Source organism: Morone saxatilis, unplaced genomic scaffold (genome assembly GCF_004916995.1).
Source record: "Morone saxatilis isolate NCDOM2014 unplaced genomic scaffold, NCSU_SB_2.0 Contig21, whole genome shotgun sequence".
NCBI classification, from domain to species: Eukaryota; Metazoa; Chordata; class Actinopteri; family Moronidae; genus Morone; species Morone saxatilis.
In genome coordinates, this window is record NW_023339774.1 from 12,177,632 (window position 1) to 12,194,661 (window position 17,030).

Here is a 17,030-nt window from a genome sequence, read left to right on the forward strand (position 1 = left end):
AATAATAATGATAATAATAATAATAATACATATAAATATAATGATGATAATAATAATAATAATAATAATAATAATAATAATACATATACATATACATATACATATACATACCGTATGCAACTTTAATAGTTTGCTGAACACACAGTTACTCTGTAAATCTGCCCTTATATATCAAGCATTTTTGCATTGATTGTGTTTTTTTAATTATTGCTGCATCCCAGCTTATTTCAAAAGAAAGGGGATGATAATCTTGAGTGGGGTAACACTACTAAATTTCTAAGGTAATATTACTGATTTGAGCTTTTGTAGAGGTCAACTCTTGATCATCAAAGTTTTAATATGACCCATCTTCAAGAGTATAGATTTAGACACTATGTTCACTTTTTAATCCAAAGCAGGATCCTCTGTCCCTTTTTCTCTACGTTGACCTGCCCCTGTCCTGCGTGTTGACAAATCCGAGCTGATACGAACAGAATGTATCTTAAAGACACTTTTTTTGCACTTGCAAAGCAGATGTGATAGACAAACCAAAGGCACTGTGAGGGAGGATCAGAACACCTCCACAGACACCCTCTGGCAGAAACAGTAACACAGATTAGGCTGGAGGGACACAGAGTACCATTTAAACAACAGTCAGTGTGTTTATACCACACTCAGCCTTTTCATCACGTAGCCCTCTGCAGGATTACTCATGCCCCCTATTTTTAATGACTGGTATGCTTTAAGGCTGTTGTACTGCTTAGATCTGCTAACACCCATTTTGATGAAACCCATTCACAGTATGAGGAAGCTATTTTTGGATTTTATGGATGGGTGAATGTAACTTAGGGATGTGCACCTGTGATGTCTTGGATGTCTTGATGTCTCGGCTTTCATAGTTTAAAGTCCTGAGCGATCTTTGTCATGCAAACTAACTCAGGATTTCATTTCAAATGAATAACTCAGTAACTTCACATTACTCTTCTTGAAAACCTACAGTTTTATAACATTATTATTATTATATTATATAGATTTTATATTAGGGGAGCAGAAGACGAAAGAAAGAGAGAGTGAGAGGAAGACATCCATCTAGTGTGGCACAACACTATTCAGCTCTCTGACCACAGAGGTCTTCAGGGACGAGCTGCTGTCTGAACCAGTTTTATTCTCCACTGATGAACGTCTACACCTTCGGTTACTTCTTAGTGAGAAGAAAAAAGGTTTCACATTGTATTATATATATAATCATTCTTAATGAATGATATAAGTAATGAACCACAGGCATTTGCAGTCAAATAATTTACACATATTTGTCTAAACATTTGACTGAAAATTATTAATATACTACAAACAAGCAGTGGATTAATCTTACTCTAATATACTTTATTTACACTGTTCAGTGATCTTTGGAAGATAAACTCTTGGGAACATTCGAAACACTTGATCAAAGCTGTATGAATATTTATAATCCCATGAAATTTCTTTATAAATAAGAGGGAAAACATCTGAAAAAGTAATTCTAATCAAAAGACAATGATGGTTATGGTTATACATAAGTAGTACATGTATATACTACTGTATGTGTACAGTTCAGCAAAGTTCCAGTTGATAAGTTTGGCATCATTCCTGGCCAAAGGTCACTTACACAACTAAATAATTAAAGATGCAATTCCCTTTTTGTTCAAACACGGCTTTGGATTGATTCAGTGTTCAGCAGCAGCTGGGAATGTTAACCCTTTCAAGGATGACTAAGTCCAGAACAATAATATTTATCCTACTCCTGGTTTATGTGAATATACCTGCACTGTATTCCTGCACTTGGCTTGACTCAATTGTGTATGTTTTGGTACTGTAGTTCTTCATATATCCAGTAACCACATATATAGGTTACTCATAATGTTGCTTTTTTAGTAGTTTTGACAACAAAATAAGGATGTCTGTCAACTGTCTTGGGCTGTTAGGAAATTGATTCTGGGAGGGAGGTGTTTGCTACTGGCAGAGTGGATACAAGTAGAAGATGTATAAGGAATGATGAGTAATCATTATTGTTAGTGTATATGTTTTAAGGAGTGAAGAGAGTAATTCACATGAGAAATACACAGATAATATAAAGCTTTGTCCAAAATTTTGTATCTGTGCCAAAAAAGGGTAGGTAGGTTCTCTTGAACGTTGCAGTAACGTACTACAGACTCACACACACACGCATACACACCTATACACACACACACACACACCCCACAAAGACTTCTTTCTGGTAAGTAGTGTTATTCTGGTTCCAGACTTCATGCAGGTACAGTGTCCAGTCCAGAACAGCAGGGTTGCTTTCAGCAGCACATATTCACACTTTCTGTGGATTGCATTGCCATGGTAACGGTGCCAAGGCAGACAGAACTCTGATGCTTTTTTTTATATATATATATAAATATAATTCAAAAGACCCATTAAGAATGAGGTGAAGTGCTGTTTGGGTCCTTTGATTTATTCCATCTTTAATTTTCCTGAGGTATGTGTACTTAAGTTTTACGCCTCTGGCTCCAGCAAAGCCAGATGTTTTGGTCTGCTGTGGTGCTAAGTCCAGTTTCTCCCTCTCTCTCTCTCTCTCCCTGTACAGCGAACATGTTGGACACCATGCTGCTGAAGAACGGATGGAAGGGAGGATTGGAGCGAAGGGTGGAAGAGAGCAGCAGCATGGCCACAGTTTCAGCTCAGAACATGCTTTGGTGTCACTGCTATCACCACTGCCCCGAAGACTCTGTCAACAATACGTGCATGTACGTTAAAGCACACACAGAACTATCTTCACACACAGATTCACACTAGCAGACTATGAAAGTAACTCTCTATAAAGCTATTAAATGACACCAAATACACCAAACTTGTAGCTGACAAGTTTGAAAATAAAATACAATCTGGATGTATTAAAAGAATTGAGCTTACCTTCTGTAGCCGGCACCTCATCTCTGCTTAAGGCTAGTGGTTCAAGGCTATATTAGCAGCTACTAGCATACCACACCTGAATCTTTACCGTCGAATGAAGTCAAGTCAAGTCAAGTTGCATTTTGGGAGATCTAGGCACCAGGTTTTAAAGAGGGAGAAGAATGTGTGTAATTAAAAAGACAATATCTCCGGTTCTGCTACATTGATTTTGATACTTAAATTGTCTATTGTCCACCAATGGGCTCACACCAGAGTGTAGTGCTAAATAGGTGGAGTAATCTTTTAATCGTGGCTTTGGCTTAACATGTAATCAATCCAACAAAATGAGTTATTGTTCCTGAATATATACAGTTTTAGACCTTTTATTATAATAATTGAAGAATAAATAGATTTGAAAAGGATTTATTTTAATCAGCCATTTCAGTGCTCCAGTTCAGTTAAACACTTTTGAACCCCCAGCACCTATGTTGTTGAAGACAATGATAAAAAGACTCCCAGGCAATGTTTACTCATATGATGATGTATGTGCATTTTGGTAGGACTGACGGTTACTGCTTCACCATGGTGGAGGAGGAGGAGGGGGGCCTGGCAGTACTCACTGCAGGTTGTTTGGGTCTTGCCGGCTCCGAGTTCCAGTGCAGAGTAAGTCCGTTGTATGTGTGTATATTTCTGCCTGGATGAATACTCGCACTTGCCTGTGTATGTGTGTCCTTCTTCATGAGCCGTTGTTAAGTCTTTATGGGCTTTCCTTTTGACTCACTGCAGCTCTTTATGAGACCTATTTAAATCAGACTTGCCCAGCCCTGCTATCTTTACACAGAGTGAAAAAATCTTTAGTATATTGTAAAATGTTCTCATTAGGAATAAGTGTGGCTGTGAATATTCGTTACTCTTGTGTCTTCATTAGTGTTCTGTGAAAATGCATGTGGCTTACGTGCATGTGTGTGTGTGATAGGACACGTGGAATGCGCGTTCGAGGAGAGCTCTTGAGTGTTGCACGGATCAAGACTATTGTAACAGAGACTTGCATCCTACTCTCCCTCCACTCGTGACGTCAGGTAAGAGACATACACACACACACACACGCACAGACATTCTCGTTCACACAGGTTTTCACACACTGAAATCCTGCCTCACTTTAAAGCGCGAGGGGCTTTCAGAACAGGGCTCATTCAGGCCACGCCGGGTGGTGATGGGTAGTGACAGTTTAAACTGTTACAAACCACAGTGTGGTGCTGCAGTGAAGTGGCACATGCTGCTCCAGGCGGGGGGCAGGGGGAGAGAGAAAGAGAGAGGCAGGTGAAACAGAGCCTGCAGTCTTGGCTTGTTCTCTCACCCTCTAATGAAAAGGACAGCCTCTCCCCGGGGCCTGCTTGAGTTTCTTGCCTCGGGACGGATGCGAGATATCTGTCCATCTGTTACTCCGCAACACACCAATACGCACACACATACACACTATCTTGCTCTCTCTCTTTCGCTCCCTGTCTCTGTCACACAAACTTGCACTTTTAGATAGCCTCACACAATCCGTTTTGACCTTCAAGCAAACAGTGAAAAACTGATTTGTCAAGTCAGTTGGAGAGAAATAAAGTCAGTCAATCATTCCAGTTTTTCATAGTTTTGGCCATCATTTCTATCAGCTACAATAACACTGTACTCACCAAAGTATTCACAGAGATCTGAGAAAGTGGCAACATTGTTTGCAACAAAGTCAGACGGGGCAAGAAAAAAGATGTCAGGTAATCAGATGGGTCCTAAACAAGCCAGCCAATATTAAAACAACTTTATTTAGAGTAGTGAGTGCACCTGAAATGTTTATAATAATCTCTCATTGCACAGGAATTCTGCACCACTGAGAGTTACTAGTCAATGCTGAACCAGGAAGTCAGTCTGTTAAGTGTGAAGGATGTTTACAACCAACAGTTTTGGTAACAATTTTACTGTCTGCCTTTGTTTTCTCTTCCGAAAAGGTTTGCTTAAAGCCATCATTTTACTGTATGAACTTGCAGGGGAGTTCATTGGACACTCTGCTGTTCATGCAGTTTTTCTTTGTCCATGTGTCCATCTTACTGTGTGTGTGCGCGCTTCTGTGCACATCATGAAGCATCCGCTGTGTTCCTGCGTCTGTGTTTGTGTGTGTCTGATTGGCAGGAGCACGGCAGAAAGACTAGAGCCCCAGAGCTGCTGCAGGCCTCTGGGGTTTCTGTAGCGATGTCAGAGTGACAGCTGATCTGTGGGATTCAGGAAGGGGATGTGATCGATCACACGCTGTGAGGGTGGGGGCGTGCAGGGAAGGGTTAGAGGGAGGAAGGGGAAAAGGAGCTTGTCCCTGCCAATGAAAATTAGAAAGATGTTGGATGAGATTACAATGAACAAATGACTGTCACCCCCTATTCATCACTAATTTTACAGACTTTCCATCTCCCTTAGGACATGATTATTCACAGTTAGAGGTGTTAAAATGATAATAATGACATGATAATATTAATACTTGTTCCTGTTGTTTTAGATTATGTTGACAGCAGTATCCAGTACATGGCACTCTTCATTTCAATCACAGTCTGTAGTATCATTCTGGGTCTCATCCTCGTCTTCTGCTACTTCAGGTAAGAATCTTGACATTCCACTCGGGAATCAACGAATTCACTTCCTGACGTGCAGTTAATAAACATCGTGTCACCTTTCTGTGGCAGATATAAGCGCCAAGAGTCACGGCCACGTTACAGTATCGATCTGGAGCAGGAGGAGACCTACATACCCCCAGGGGAGTCCCTGAAGGACCTAATAGAGCATTCCCGCAGCATCGGGTCAGGCTCTGGGTCAGGACTCCCTCTACTGGTAAGAATAAATCAGTGCACATCTGCCTCAGCATCTCAACCTCAGCTCTCATTGAACAGTAATACATTGTTTTATTCTTTCACTTAGGGCTGGGTGATGTGGATGGAACCAGTTTTATGCTATTATTATGAATATTTTTTAGATTTGACTAATTTTACAGTACAAACATATGCTGTGTGCCAAATATATACAAAACTACCACAAAAATAATCACATTCTGAGTGCAATAAACTCTCTGCATTACGTTAGACACATCATTACATTAAAGCTATTCACACATGTAAATCTTCAGTAACTAATTGTACTTTTTAATCACAATTTGTCTAGAATCATTTTGTAAGAATGTTGTAAAGCAATAACCAAATATAATATCATATAAATCCAACATGATTCCCCTGAATGTCCTTACACAATAATGCTAATTTATCACCCAATCGAGACAAATGGTCCACATAACATAAAACATTGAAATGGCATAATAGTATTTTTTAAAACCTGTTTCCAGGTGCAGCGCACAATAGCCAAGCAGATTCAGATGGTTAAGCAGATTGGAAAAGGGCGATACGGAGAGGTCTGGATGGGCAAGTGGAGAGGAGAGAGAGTGGCTGTTAAAGTCTTCTTCACCACAGAGGAAGAGAGCTGGTTCAGAGAGACTGAAATATATCAGACCTTCCTGATGAGACATGACAATATACTGGGTAAGGTCATATAAAGGGAGCCTTGAAAAGGGTTTATGTGTTGGTTTGTTTGAAAAGCGACCCAAATCAAGTGTCTGTGTTATTTTCCATGTCCATGCATGTTTCTCATTCCTCTCATCCCTTCTTTCCAAACTTCAGGATTCATAGCAGCAGATATTAAAGGAACTGGCTCATGGACTCAGCTCTACCTAATCACAGATTACCATGAGAATGGATCATTATACGACTACCTCAAGTCCAACACCTTAGACATCAAGGCTCTGCTGAAACTGGCCTACTCCTCCATATCAGGACTCTGTCACCTGCACACTGAGATCTATGGCACACAAGGCAAACCAGCCATTGCACACAGAGACCTGAAGAGCAAAAACATCTTGGTAAAAAAGAACGGATCTTGCTGTATAGCAGACCTTGGACTTGCTGTCAAGTTTAACAGGTACAACATACATTTTGGACTTCTGAACACTAATTTTAATACAGTTTAGGTATATCTTGGAGATTTCAGTTCAATTCAGTTACATTTTTTTAGTTATCTCAAGACACTTTCTAAAAAGAGCAGGTCTAGACCATACTTCTTTATTTTCCTAAAATATCTTAATGTAATATTTCTGTTTCTTCTCCCTGTGTTAGTGACACCAATGAGGTGGATATCCCTCCTAACCTACGAGTTGGTACAAAGCGCTACATGCCGCCTGAAGTGTTGGATGAGACCTTGAATAGGAGCTACTTCCAGTCTTTTATAATGGCTGACATGTATAGTTTTGGCCTCATCGTTTGGGAGATGGCAAGACGTTGCATCTCTGGAGGTCAGGAAAAATCTGTTTTTATTTCAACGCAATCTTTACGTGTCTAGATGTTTTCTTAATGATTTTACTGATTCCCACATATATCTTGTTTCTATGTTTCCTGAAGGCATTGTGGAGGAGTATCAGCTGCCCTATCATGACCTCGTGCCCACTGATCCTTCTTATGAGGACATGAGAGAAGTTGTCTGCATTAAGAAACAAAGACCTTCATTTGCTAATCGCTGGAGCAGTGATGAGGTATTCTAAATGATTTTCACTACCATTTTCTACTAATGCATAGCTTTAAAGACTTTAAGAAAGAGCCATTAAAAAGAACACCTGGTGTTGCCTGGTTGGGAAAAAATCTGTTTGGTTGGTATATAATCTCCTACTACAGTTATTAGAAAGTGAGAAAGTCATTAGTGTTCTCACATAATGAAAACCCATCAGGTCTGCAGCCATAAATACTAATGAGTCAGTTCTCTCTGATTATTTAAAGACCAGTAATGCTTGAGGATACATACCTGCCAAAGGGATTTTTTCCAACTTGCAAACCCCAGAGTTGGAGAGTTGTTTTTATAAATGGTTTATAATTAATAGTTAGTTAATAAATCCATTTATCCCAACTTGCAAACCCTTGCAAACTTTGCAAAATGTATTGCTGTATTCTTATGTATATGTACATGTGTGTCTTCAGTGTCTGCGGCAGATGGGAAAACTGATGTCAGAGTGCTGGGCTCACAACCCGGCCTCCCGCCTCACAGCCTTGAGGGTGAAGAAGACCCTGGCGAAGATGTTAGAGTCCCAAGACATCAAACTGTGACAGAGAGTCAAGAGAGATTCTCTCATCAGCAGAGACTTGTCACTGCCACTGGCACAGCGCCACTTACACTGGCCAATAGAAGAAAGGGAAAAAAAAAGAGACTGTGAATGATAGGACAAAGGAAACGGACAGGGAGGGTGATTGATAGAGATAATGGTCGACTGGGAGCCAGACAAATGAAAGGCAAAAAGATTTATTATGTCAGGGGAGATCTGCCCTCCCATTTTCTGAGCCAGGTCTGCCTCAGACCAAGTGTTCAGGTTGTGCTTTCTGTGAAAGCTGAGCGGTTATAGGTTCCAGACTGTCCAGGTAGGCAGGCGGACAGGGACCCTTGCAGGAGAGGAGGACTAAAATCCCTCTGATCAGTTCTAAAAGAGGATGCTCCTGCTCTGCCCTTTTAAAGCCATATAGCAGTATTCTATGTACAGTCTTTTGTACTGTCGCAGCTGCCTTCGTGATTCTTTTATTTTTATTCAGTCACCGTCATCTTCATACATAGTGACTGTCATCCATCCAAAGAAATGTCTAATTTGCGCTCAGTGACCTCATTGTCAATGACTATTATTATTATTATTATTATTACAGAAAAATGTTGAGTAAGACTAAATTAACTAAGAAATATCCAGCAGAAACAGATAACAGATTTTTCTATATAGTATTCCTATGTACATTTTATTTCAATATTAAAAGATGACCTCTGGGTAAAACATGTCATTGATGAATTTGTGAATTGTGGTTGTCCTTCAGGCCTTCAGATCTGAGAGTGAGCTCTCCTTCTTCTGTCTCTTCTTTCTACTCACAATTCATTTGTACATAGCTAAACTGAAATCTATTGATAATTATTGCCTTGCTGGATGTTAAAATGTGTTTTTGATGATTTATCTGTGTACAGAATATGTCCCATCCACTCTACCACTATGGCATGTGCCTTATTTAATCTGTACATATGTGATTACTGAGTGTATGAGTGGATCTGGATAACATTCCCCAATTAAAACTGTGTCTTGAAGGCTTGTCTATTTATGTTGAACACTGCTGTAAGATTAATGTTATTACCGGTAATCTCACAATTCAAACAAATGAGATCCTCATGCTCCAGGTTCAATGTTGCATATAAATATAATTTATTATTAGTCTTAAAAATTCTTTCTTACACTTTGTACAATAACTTGACAGATGAAATGCAAGCAGTTGCGAGGAACATCATGAGTGCCAGAAACAGACAGGCTACATTCTCACTATACACAATAATAATCATGAAGCTGAAGAACAACTAGGGAATGCAAAGGCTAGCCCACTGAGAATGTAAAGATTGTTTCAGAAAGATGCAAAGTTTGCATAGACGGCTTTACGAAAAACTGGGACAACTGCCATAAAAATAAAAATAAAACGAGAACCAACCAAGAACACTTTCACAAGTGCTGCTGCATCAAAGGAATGTTGCATTTACAACTATCACTATTTTTTATGCACAGTCAGTGTCATCGTAACATTGATGGCTTCTGTCGTTGATGTACAAACACAGAAGTCTGAGTTAAAATCTCAGTTCTCCTCCAAAATCACGATGAATGCCATTCACCTTTTGAACCCAAGAAATGACATTTGATAATTAGATGATCAACTTCTGTATTGAATTTAACCTCATACACTGTATGTCAATTATTTGGTAAAAAGCAGTTTTATTCAGTTGCATTGGTCCTATAAAAATATACTTATTTCATTCCCTTTTCTACAGTATCTACCTCTCCTCTCTGCCTGGTCTCTTTAATGTAGATGATATCATCTTGAACAACATACAAATCATCAGCATCAGTCATGAACTTTATTCAGTTTGAGAAAATGGTCTTGATAACCCCCTATTTATGGGTAATAGACTGGTGAAATTAGCCAATTGACCTGGTAAAAGACATGCAAAAAAAGAAAGTAAAGAAAAATCATAACCAATGCAACTTAACAAAATATTTTTAAGACTTAAAAAAAACCTGTAAAACAAGTGCACATAATTGAAAACTAATAATTATACATAACATGAATAAAAATTATTAATAGTAGTTATGACAACAACACTAAAACTTTAAAATGATTACATCATTGATTCCCTTCTGTACATGTAAATGTGGCTGACAGGATAAGTCATTACTGCAAGTGACCACCAGGAGGTGCTATGATACAGTCAAACATAATGAGAGAAGAAACAAGAAATGTGAGGACACTGCAAAGTATTCCATTACAGGCAGCATAAAATACAAAAAAAGATATGTATAAATAGGCATATTATTAAATACTATGTTATCACAGAACACATACTCGTCCATGGCGTTGCTATGGAGACTGATTTTGGAGAGTGAGAGATGCTTCCTCTGATCCAAGCCTTGCTCTTTTGATCCTTTGACCTCTGATAGTGGCTCACAACTCACACTGCTGTCTATGGCAAGGGCATCCACATATCCGCGCAGTCCATCCAAATAACCGGACAGCTGTTTCCAAGGAAACTAGAGCCAAAAATATCAAGTCGTTGTACCAGAGAGAGAGAGAGAGAGGAACAGGGAGAAATGACTGGCAGAGATTCTTGTTTACCCTCCAAGTTTTTACACCCTTTGTTGCCAATGTTTAACTGGGTCATGGCTGAGTAGACCAAGCTGTTTTTTATCGTCATTACTTCTGAGTGTTCACACACGCAGTTATCTGTGGGTGTGTATTTGCATTTGTCATTGTTCCGCCAAATGACTCTCCTTCTTTCGGGCGTCCCCCTCTATTTATTTTTTTTGTTATGTCTTCTTCCTCCCTGGAATGTTGCACTCCCTGGTGGGCAGATGTCAGTGTTCAGTCATTGCAGGAACAAGGCTGTCATGGCGTCCCATCTCCTCCAGCACCTGGGCCAGGCGACTGAGGTTGCCATCAGGAAAATGCTGGGCCTCCCACAAGTCCAGGATCACTCCCGTAGGACTTGATTTGGTGGCAAAATAGTTAAGATACCTGAATGAATGATTGCGACAAAACAGAGAAGGATGGGTTAGAAAAAAGGGAGTAAATGGTTAACAGAGATGAATGAGTTTACTTGGATTAGAAGACAGGACTCAACTGGTGTGCCGACATGGTTTGAAAAATGATTCACTATTTGTAAAGGTTATGCAAACATTTCAGTCTCTTCTTATGTATATGCTTAATGTAACATAGACATGACAGGAAGTTGTGTGTGTTTATGGGCACTGATTTATATTCCTATTTGTATTTGCTATGCAAGAATCAATGATCTTTGACCTTTCATTTTTTTAAAGGACCCAATTGGTTGAAAACTGACTTTCATCTGCATTTCAAGATTCCTGCTGCAAGAAGATACTATTTTTTGTAGAGTTTTCTTGCCACAAGCACAGCACAGAAAATGTACTTGATATAAAGTTAAGAGAAAAGTGGGGGGGGGCTATGCGAATGTGCTGCACCTTAAATAAAAAAAAATGAACTTTTAGAGCATTTTATATTATTATATAATATATATTATATTTCACACAGATATCTTTTTGGTCACAAAGTGTTTGATATTCAAAATAAACTCAAATAAAAAACCCGAAAAATTAAAAACTAATGGGCCCCATGTTTTGTTCTGTATGTATCATCACTGTGAGTTGTGAACGAGAGGTTGGTTCAAGTCTCTCTCCTTCACTCTCCTTCCTTTACGCCACACTCTGTCAGTGGTCTCGTCAATCTGCAGCTGCTGCCTGTGATAAGGCCGCCCCGCTGAGCTGGGACCTTACAAATGGACACACACTGCACCTCCATCATACACACACACAAGGCTATCAAAGACACATGGGTGACGTTTTGAAAAGAGAAGCGTCATTCTATCTTCGTCTCTCTCTCTTCGTCTCTCTCTCTTCGTCTCTCTCTCTTCGTCTCTCTCTCTCTCTCTGTCTGTCTCAGTTCAGCCCGGCTCAGTTAATCTCACTTCAACAGATGCTTATCGAAATGAGTCACACAGAACAAAATCAAAAATCAAATTAAAAAAAGGATTGTTATCTATATAACATCCAATGTGAGCTTGTTGCCTACTTCTACTGAATTAACTAAATAAAGTATTTGGCAGCTAAAATTGCACATCAACATATTTTTGAAAAATAGGCAGAATGTGTATTTTGTTAAAACACATCACTCTTATTCCTTTATTTCATCTCTTTCATTTTTCCTTTTCAGAAAGAGCAAAAGCCTGTTGACAGCCTGTTCCTGCAGTCAGACTGTAACCACTCAGGGCCTAAATGTGAGTCACTGTCTCACTCCTTTTCTTTCTCTCAGACAGACCTGTTCCTCCACCCACCTGTCAAGGTTAAGTTTGTGTGCCAACATCCTCCAGTCATTCCCCCTGGTCTGTGGCGCGTCCAGACTGCCACACAACTTCTGTCTGATGGAGACAGGGATACGGAAGGCATTGGGCCCCACCAGTGTGGTGATGTTACTGGCGGGATCCAGCAGAGACGTGTCAATACTTTGGGAATCCTGAAGAGAGAGAGAGAAAGAGAGAGGGAGAGAGAGGGAGAGAGAGAAGACAGAGAGGTTGAAAAAGAGACACAGAGTGTAGCAGGCTGCAAACATAATGTAGCTCAAATGGATTTGTAGGACAGTAAATATCTGTTTTTGGGTTGTGTAAAAAGTGGAAATAATTCATTTTATTGCCATCCGTTTATTGATGCAAGCTGAGTGATTTTCAAATATATTGCATCTGGAGGATTAAGTACTGGAGAGGTCTGGCAACAGAAACCAGAGCAAGACCCAGAGACAAATGAGCCAAGGCCAGGCAGGGATACAGCTCAGCACTGCATGTACTGTAATTCGTCTCATTACTGAGCACAAAGCCTGTGTGCTTCTCCATCCCTCAAGCTCTATTCTCCTGGCCAGATGGCCTTTGTGAAGCAAGTACAGTACGACTAGAGGATGATTATTTCCCCTCTGTTCTGCATTGGCCTGTCATAGGCAGGACTATATGAGGCTGCAGGGTCGAGATTCTGTGTCGTCCACCATGCTATTCTTTGTGAACATTGCAAAAAGAGGGAAGAGGACATGGAAGAAAGAGTAAACTTAAAGAAGTTCCCTCACAACTGAGAGATAAAGGAGCGTAAGGTGGTGGAGGAAATGCATTATCTTTGAAGCAAAAAGTCAGGTGACAAGATCGATTGATTCCTTAATGACTTTTTTAAATAGTTGTAAATTAAATGGAAGAGTTAGTACAAGTATCGACCCTACCTCTGACAGTGTAGTGTCCAGCTGAAAAATCTGTCCTTCTCCCTCCACTTGGCGCACACATATCTTACAGGCCAGGTCCACAGTGCTGGCAGAGAACCGCTCCAGGGTAAAGCAACAGTGGAGGTTCCTCTGTGAACCGCACCACACTTGCTGAAAGGAAAGCTCCTGCAGAGAGGGGAAAAGAGTATTTACTCAGCTGTCAGACGAAAAATGCTTTAGTCCTCTTACTGAAAAGGGTGTATGAGCAGTTTACCTGGTACTTGGCTAGAAGTTTGCTCTTCCACAATGTGTGGGGGACATCATGGATGGAAAGTCTCAGGTTGTGGGTGCTGTCTTTAAAGTTGAGAGTCTTTGGTTCGTCCAACAACTTCCCACCCATTTGCTTCTCCATCTGCAGAACTTCCTGAACACACAAACACACACTTTTGGTTCAGTATATGAAAACAAATTTGTCTGCTTCTGTGCTGCTGTAAACTGTTGTTATATCTTGTTTGCTTCAGCAGTTTCTTGCAAAAGCTCTAATGTACACTTACAAATAAAATGTTTTTTATAGTATATTCATCAAATTCCCTCGAGGCATTATGAACCTGAATCTGGACTTGCCATCTGAAACCAACTTCAATGTCCTTGCAGCAGGATCACTATCACTTCTCATTACCCATTCCCAAACTTAATAACCGTGTTTAATATCCCTGCTCAGTATAATAATCCTTCCTTATCTTTCGTCCATGTAGGTAGACGGAGGTATTAAACAGAAGCAGACAACAGTAGACTCAGGGATAAATGTGGCTTATTTTATGAGTTGGGGCAGCAGCTACATCTTTCTTGGAGCAGCGATGCTATTGTGACACACCAACACAAAGATTTTTCATTCCAGAAATAAAAAGAATGTTCACAAAGATTTTTCATTCCGCCTCCCACATCTCATCTGCTGGCTATGCCTACACACGCACATTAACAATTGAGTCAAAATGACACACTCACAAATATCATTAATGCCTACAAACATTTAATTTCTGCTACATAACGTTTTGGCAAACACAGAGAGAAAATAATGGATACACATGGAACCGGCTGTGAATTTACCTTGAGTGCGTCCTGTGTGTCATCCAGGCAGTAGACTCTGATGTGATACTCCATGGCAGGGCAGGTGACAGGGCCAAAAATGGCTAGTTTGAGGCGCTTGGTGGTTGCAGCGCTGAGAGATTGTCCCACAAGGCAGTAGGTGCCCAGTGTCTCTGTCAGGATGTGGCAGGCCTCGTCATCCATTTGGATATAACACGGCGTGGTGAAATTTTCTTCTCCTACCACCACCACATCCTACAGCGTGGACAGGAAAAAAAAAAGTGACACAAGTGTGGGAGATAATAGGCTAAGAAAAAACTGAAATAGTCACAAGTGGTAGTGTTCATCATCAAGAGGAGACATGATTAATAGCATTTCTAATACTGTCCCTCTGGCTCTGTCCCACCTACTGTAAGTTTCCTTATATGTTTTCATTTGTTGGAAAGTAAGCCATCTACTGATCTATTAATAGTAGAGAAGAGAAAAGTTCACTTTTGCTTTCTGTGTCTCCAAGACATATTATTAAACTTGTGTTATGCATAGAATACCAATAGCCATTAGATCAAAAGCATAAACAGCCACAGTTTGTTCACTGCAACTTCATTTGTCACATTTGTAATTATTAAATTGTTCAGGGGAACTTGGCATGGTGTTCAGTAAGAATGTGGATGAACGCATTAGCATTAACAGTCTCACTTGAAACTTTCACCAGCATTTCTGTTGTCCGATTGAAAACTGATCACTAATTTGGAGGCAGAGATGCGAAGAACTGGCTTGTCTAGTTTCATGCTTAATTTATTTACTCATTTTTTCTAGAACATTTCAGTTCTGTTTAATTGAAACTGAACTGAATTTAAATGGCATTTTAAGGGGGAAAGTACAATCAAGGGTCATGTCCTTTTCACATAAGCCATGTCATTTAGATATTACACTCAGCAAGTATGTATTACTAATGTCTGACACCCTGCCATTATGTATGCGAGGTAATGGACGAGTGAGTATCCAGACCATCTGCAGCTGACCCCTGTAATAGCACTAATGCCAGGACATATTTCTCTTTCATTAAGACTGTCTGGTCTGAAGACACTTATGTCTCTCTCCCTCTCAGTCTTTCACCCTTTCTCTTGATCTCTCTTGATCTTGCTTTCTCTCTCTCTCTCTGTCTTTTTCTCTCTAATCCAAACACTCCTGTGAGCAGCACATTGGCATTAATTCAGCCTATTATGAGAGACAGAAGAGGAATTACAGTATTTTATTGTAAGCTAGGCCGTTTAACAGCAGTATTATGGCTGATCATTAGACTCTTTAACTGCTCCTGGGGGATGGCACTAGGGCTCCTTATTGGGGGATAATTAGAACACAGTGGAAAAGTAGGCTTTTGCTTCATACACATGTGTGCAGGCACAAACAATCAAATATGCAAACACACACACACATTCAGTAATTTTTTACATCATCAGCCAAGATTTTTTTAGAAGTGTGGGAAGATCTTTGTAGGAGAGTTACTGAAGCAGAAAGCCCCACATGTTCCTCATTATATGACCTGCTGTCTTCATCTTCATCACAACACCATGTTCCCTCAGTGACACTGACACTGTGTGTGTGTGTGTGTTTGTTTGTGTGCGTGTGTGTGCGTGTGTGTGCTTTAATGGGGGATGGGTGCAGCATCGTCCGTGCCAATGGAACTGATTATTCTCACTGGGTGGTGATGACTATATATGTATGTATGTACATATGTATGTATATATAAAATATAATTACTCCTTTGGGAAGAGCTCATCTCTGTGGTGATGAATACACTTTTTGACAGGGCATGTCATATAAAGCAATATTTTACACATGCAGCTTGGAGGCTGGCTTTAGTGGGAAGCTGCCGTCACTTTGGATATTACTATCTACATTTCGGACAGGTCAGAGATCTGATCAATAGGAATTGTGTAATTGCCACAGGGGATGGGGGGATTAAGTCCCTTCCAATATATGAAAGATGAAAATTGCCCCCCCTAAAATATTTGTAATGACCAGACACATCAGATCCTCCAAAAGCTGAAAGAAACCCCTATGTTCTCTTCAATATTCAGTGTTAAACCAATTCCAAAACCCACAGGATGAGTATCTTTCACTCCACTCCTCCTGCTTCGTATTGGTATACATGTCTTTTTGTATCCCCTGTGCCATGCATTAGCCATGCAGAGATCTCCAATACACAAGTTTATCACTCACAAGTCTACACAAGTAAAACACAGCCTGCTTGAATCGTCTATCACTGATGCTGTTAGATATTAACCAGTGTGTTATGTAACAGGCTGGAGGATATATATATATATGAATATGTGCCCCCCCACCCCCACTCTCTTGGTCCCCCCAAACGTCTGACTAAAGATTTCTCCCTTAATCAATAGTTATACTCAGTTTACACTGAGCTTTATTGGCTGCCCCCAAGTAATTCATCACTGTCAGAAAGGCATGTGGGGCCAGTGTGGTAGTTTCTTCCTGCTCCATAAGTCATATCATCACATCAGCAGTGGAGATGGAGAGATGGAGAAGACTTCCTGAAAATGATGTTATTCAAGCCACTACTCAATGATGAGCTGACATGGGGGACATATATTGGATAAAGACTGTTGTTAAGTAGTTGGATTTTCAACATGCCTGCATAGAATCCAAAAAGGG

General features: G+C 40.1%; 2 protein-coding genes across 2 annotated transcripts in view; one reads left to right on the forward strand and one right to left on the reverse strand.

Moving 5' to 3' along the window:
• bmpr1bb (bone morphogenetic protein receptor, type IBb) overlaps positions 1-9,084 on the forward strand; it is a 50,266-nt gene extending 41,182 nt beyond the window's left edge. The window contains exons 5-14 of the mRNA XM_035668019.1: positions 2,591-2,750; positions 3,456-3,558; positions 3,872-3,974; positions 5,426-5,522; positions 5,610-5,754; positions 6,260-6,452; positions 6,591-6,888; positions 7,083-7,258; positions 7,365-7,495; positions 7,935-9,084. Of these exons, the coding sequence (XP_035523912.1) occupies positions 2,591-2,750; positions 3,456-3,558; positions 3,872-3,974; positions 5,426-5,522; positions 5,610-5,754; positions 6,260-6,452; positions 6,591-6,888; positions 7,083-7,258; positions 7,365-7,495; positions 7,935-8,060 (1,532 nt within the window). The 3' untranslated portion in view covers positions 8,061-9,084. The remainder of the gene's footprint in view (positions 1-2,590; positions 2,751-3,455; positions 3,559-3,871; positions 3,975-5,425; positions 5,523-5,609; positions 5,755-6,259; positions 6,453-6,590; positions 6,889-7,082; positions 7,259-7,364; positions 7,496-7,934) is intronic.
• Positions 9,085-9,160: 76 nt separating this feature from the next.
• Positions 9,161-17,030, reverse strand: part of unc5c (unc-5 netrin receptor C) — a 108,561-nt gene continuing 100,691 nt past the window's right edge. Inside the window, exons 13-17 of the mRNA XM_035668018.1 lie at positions 14,379-14,612; positions 13,546-13,695; positions 13,293-13,457; positions 12,370-12,548; positions 9,161-11,036 (exon numbers count right to left, since the gene is read on the reverse strand). Coding sequence (XP_035523911.1) covers positions 10,877-11,036; positions 12,370-12,548; positions 13,293-13,457; positions 13,546-13,695; positions 14,379-14,612 — 888 coding nt within the window. The 3' untranslated portion in view covers positions 9,161-10,876. The remainder of the gene's footprint in view (positions 11,037-12,369; positions 12,549-13,292; positions 13,458-13,545; positions 13,696-14,378; positions 14,613-17,030) is intronic.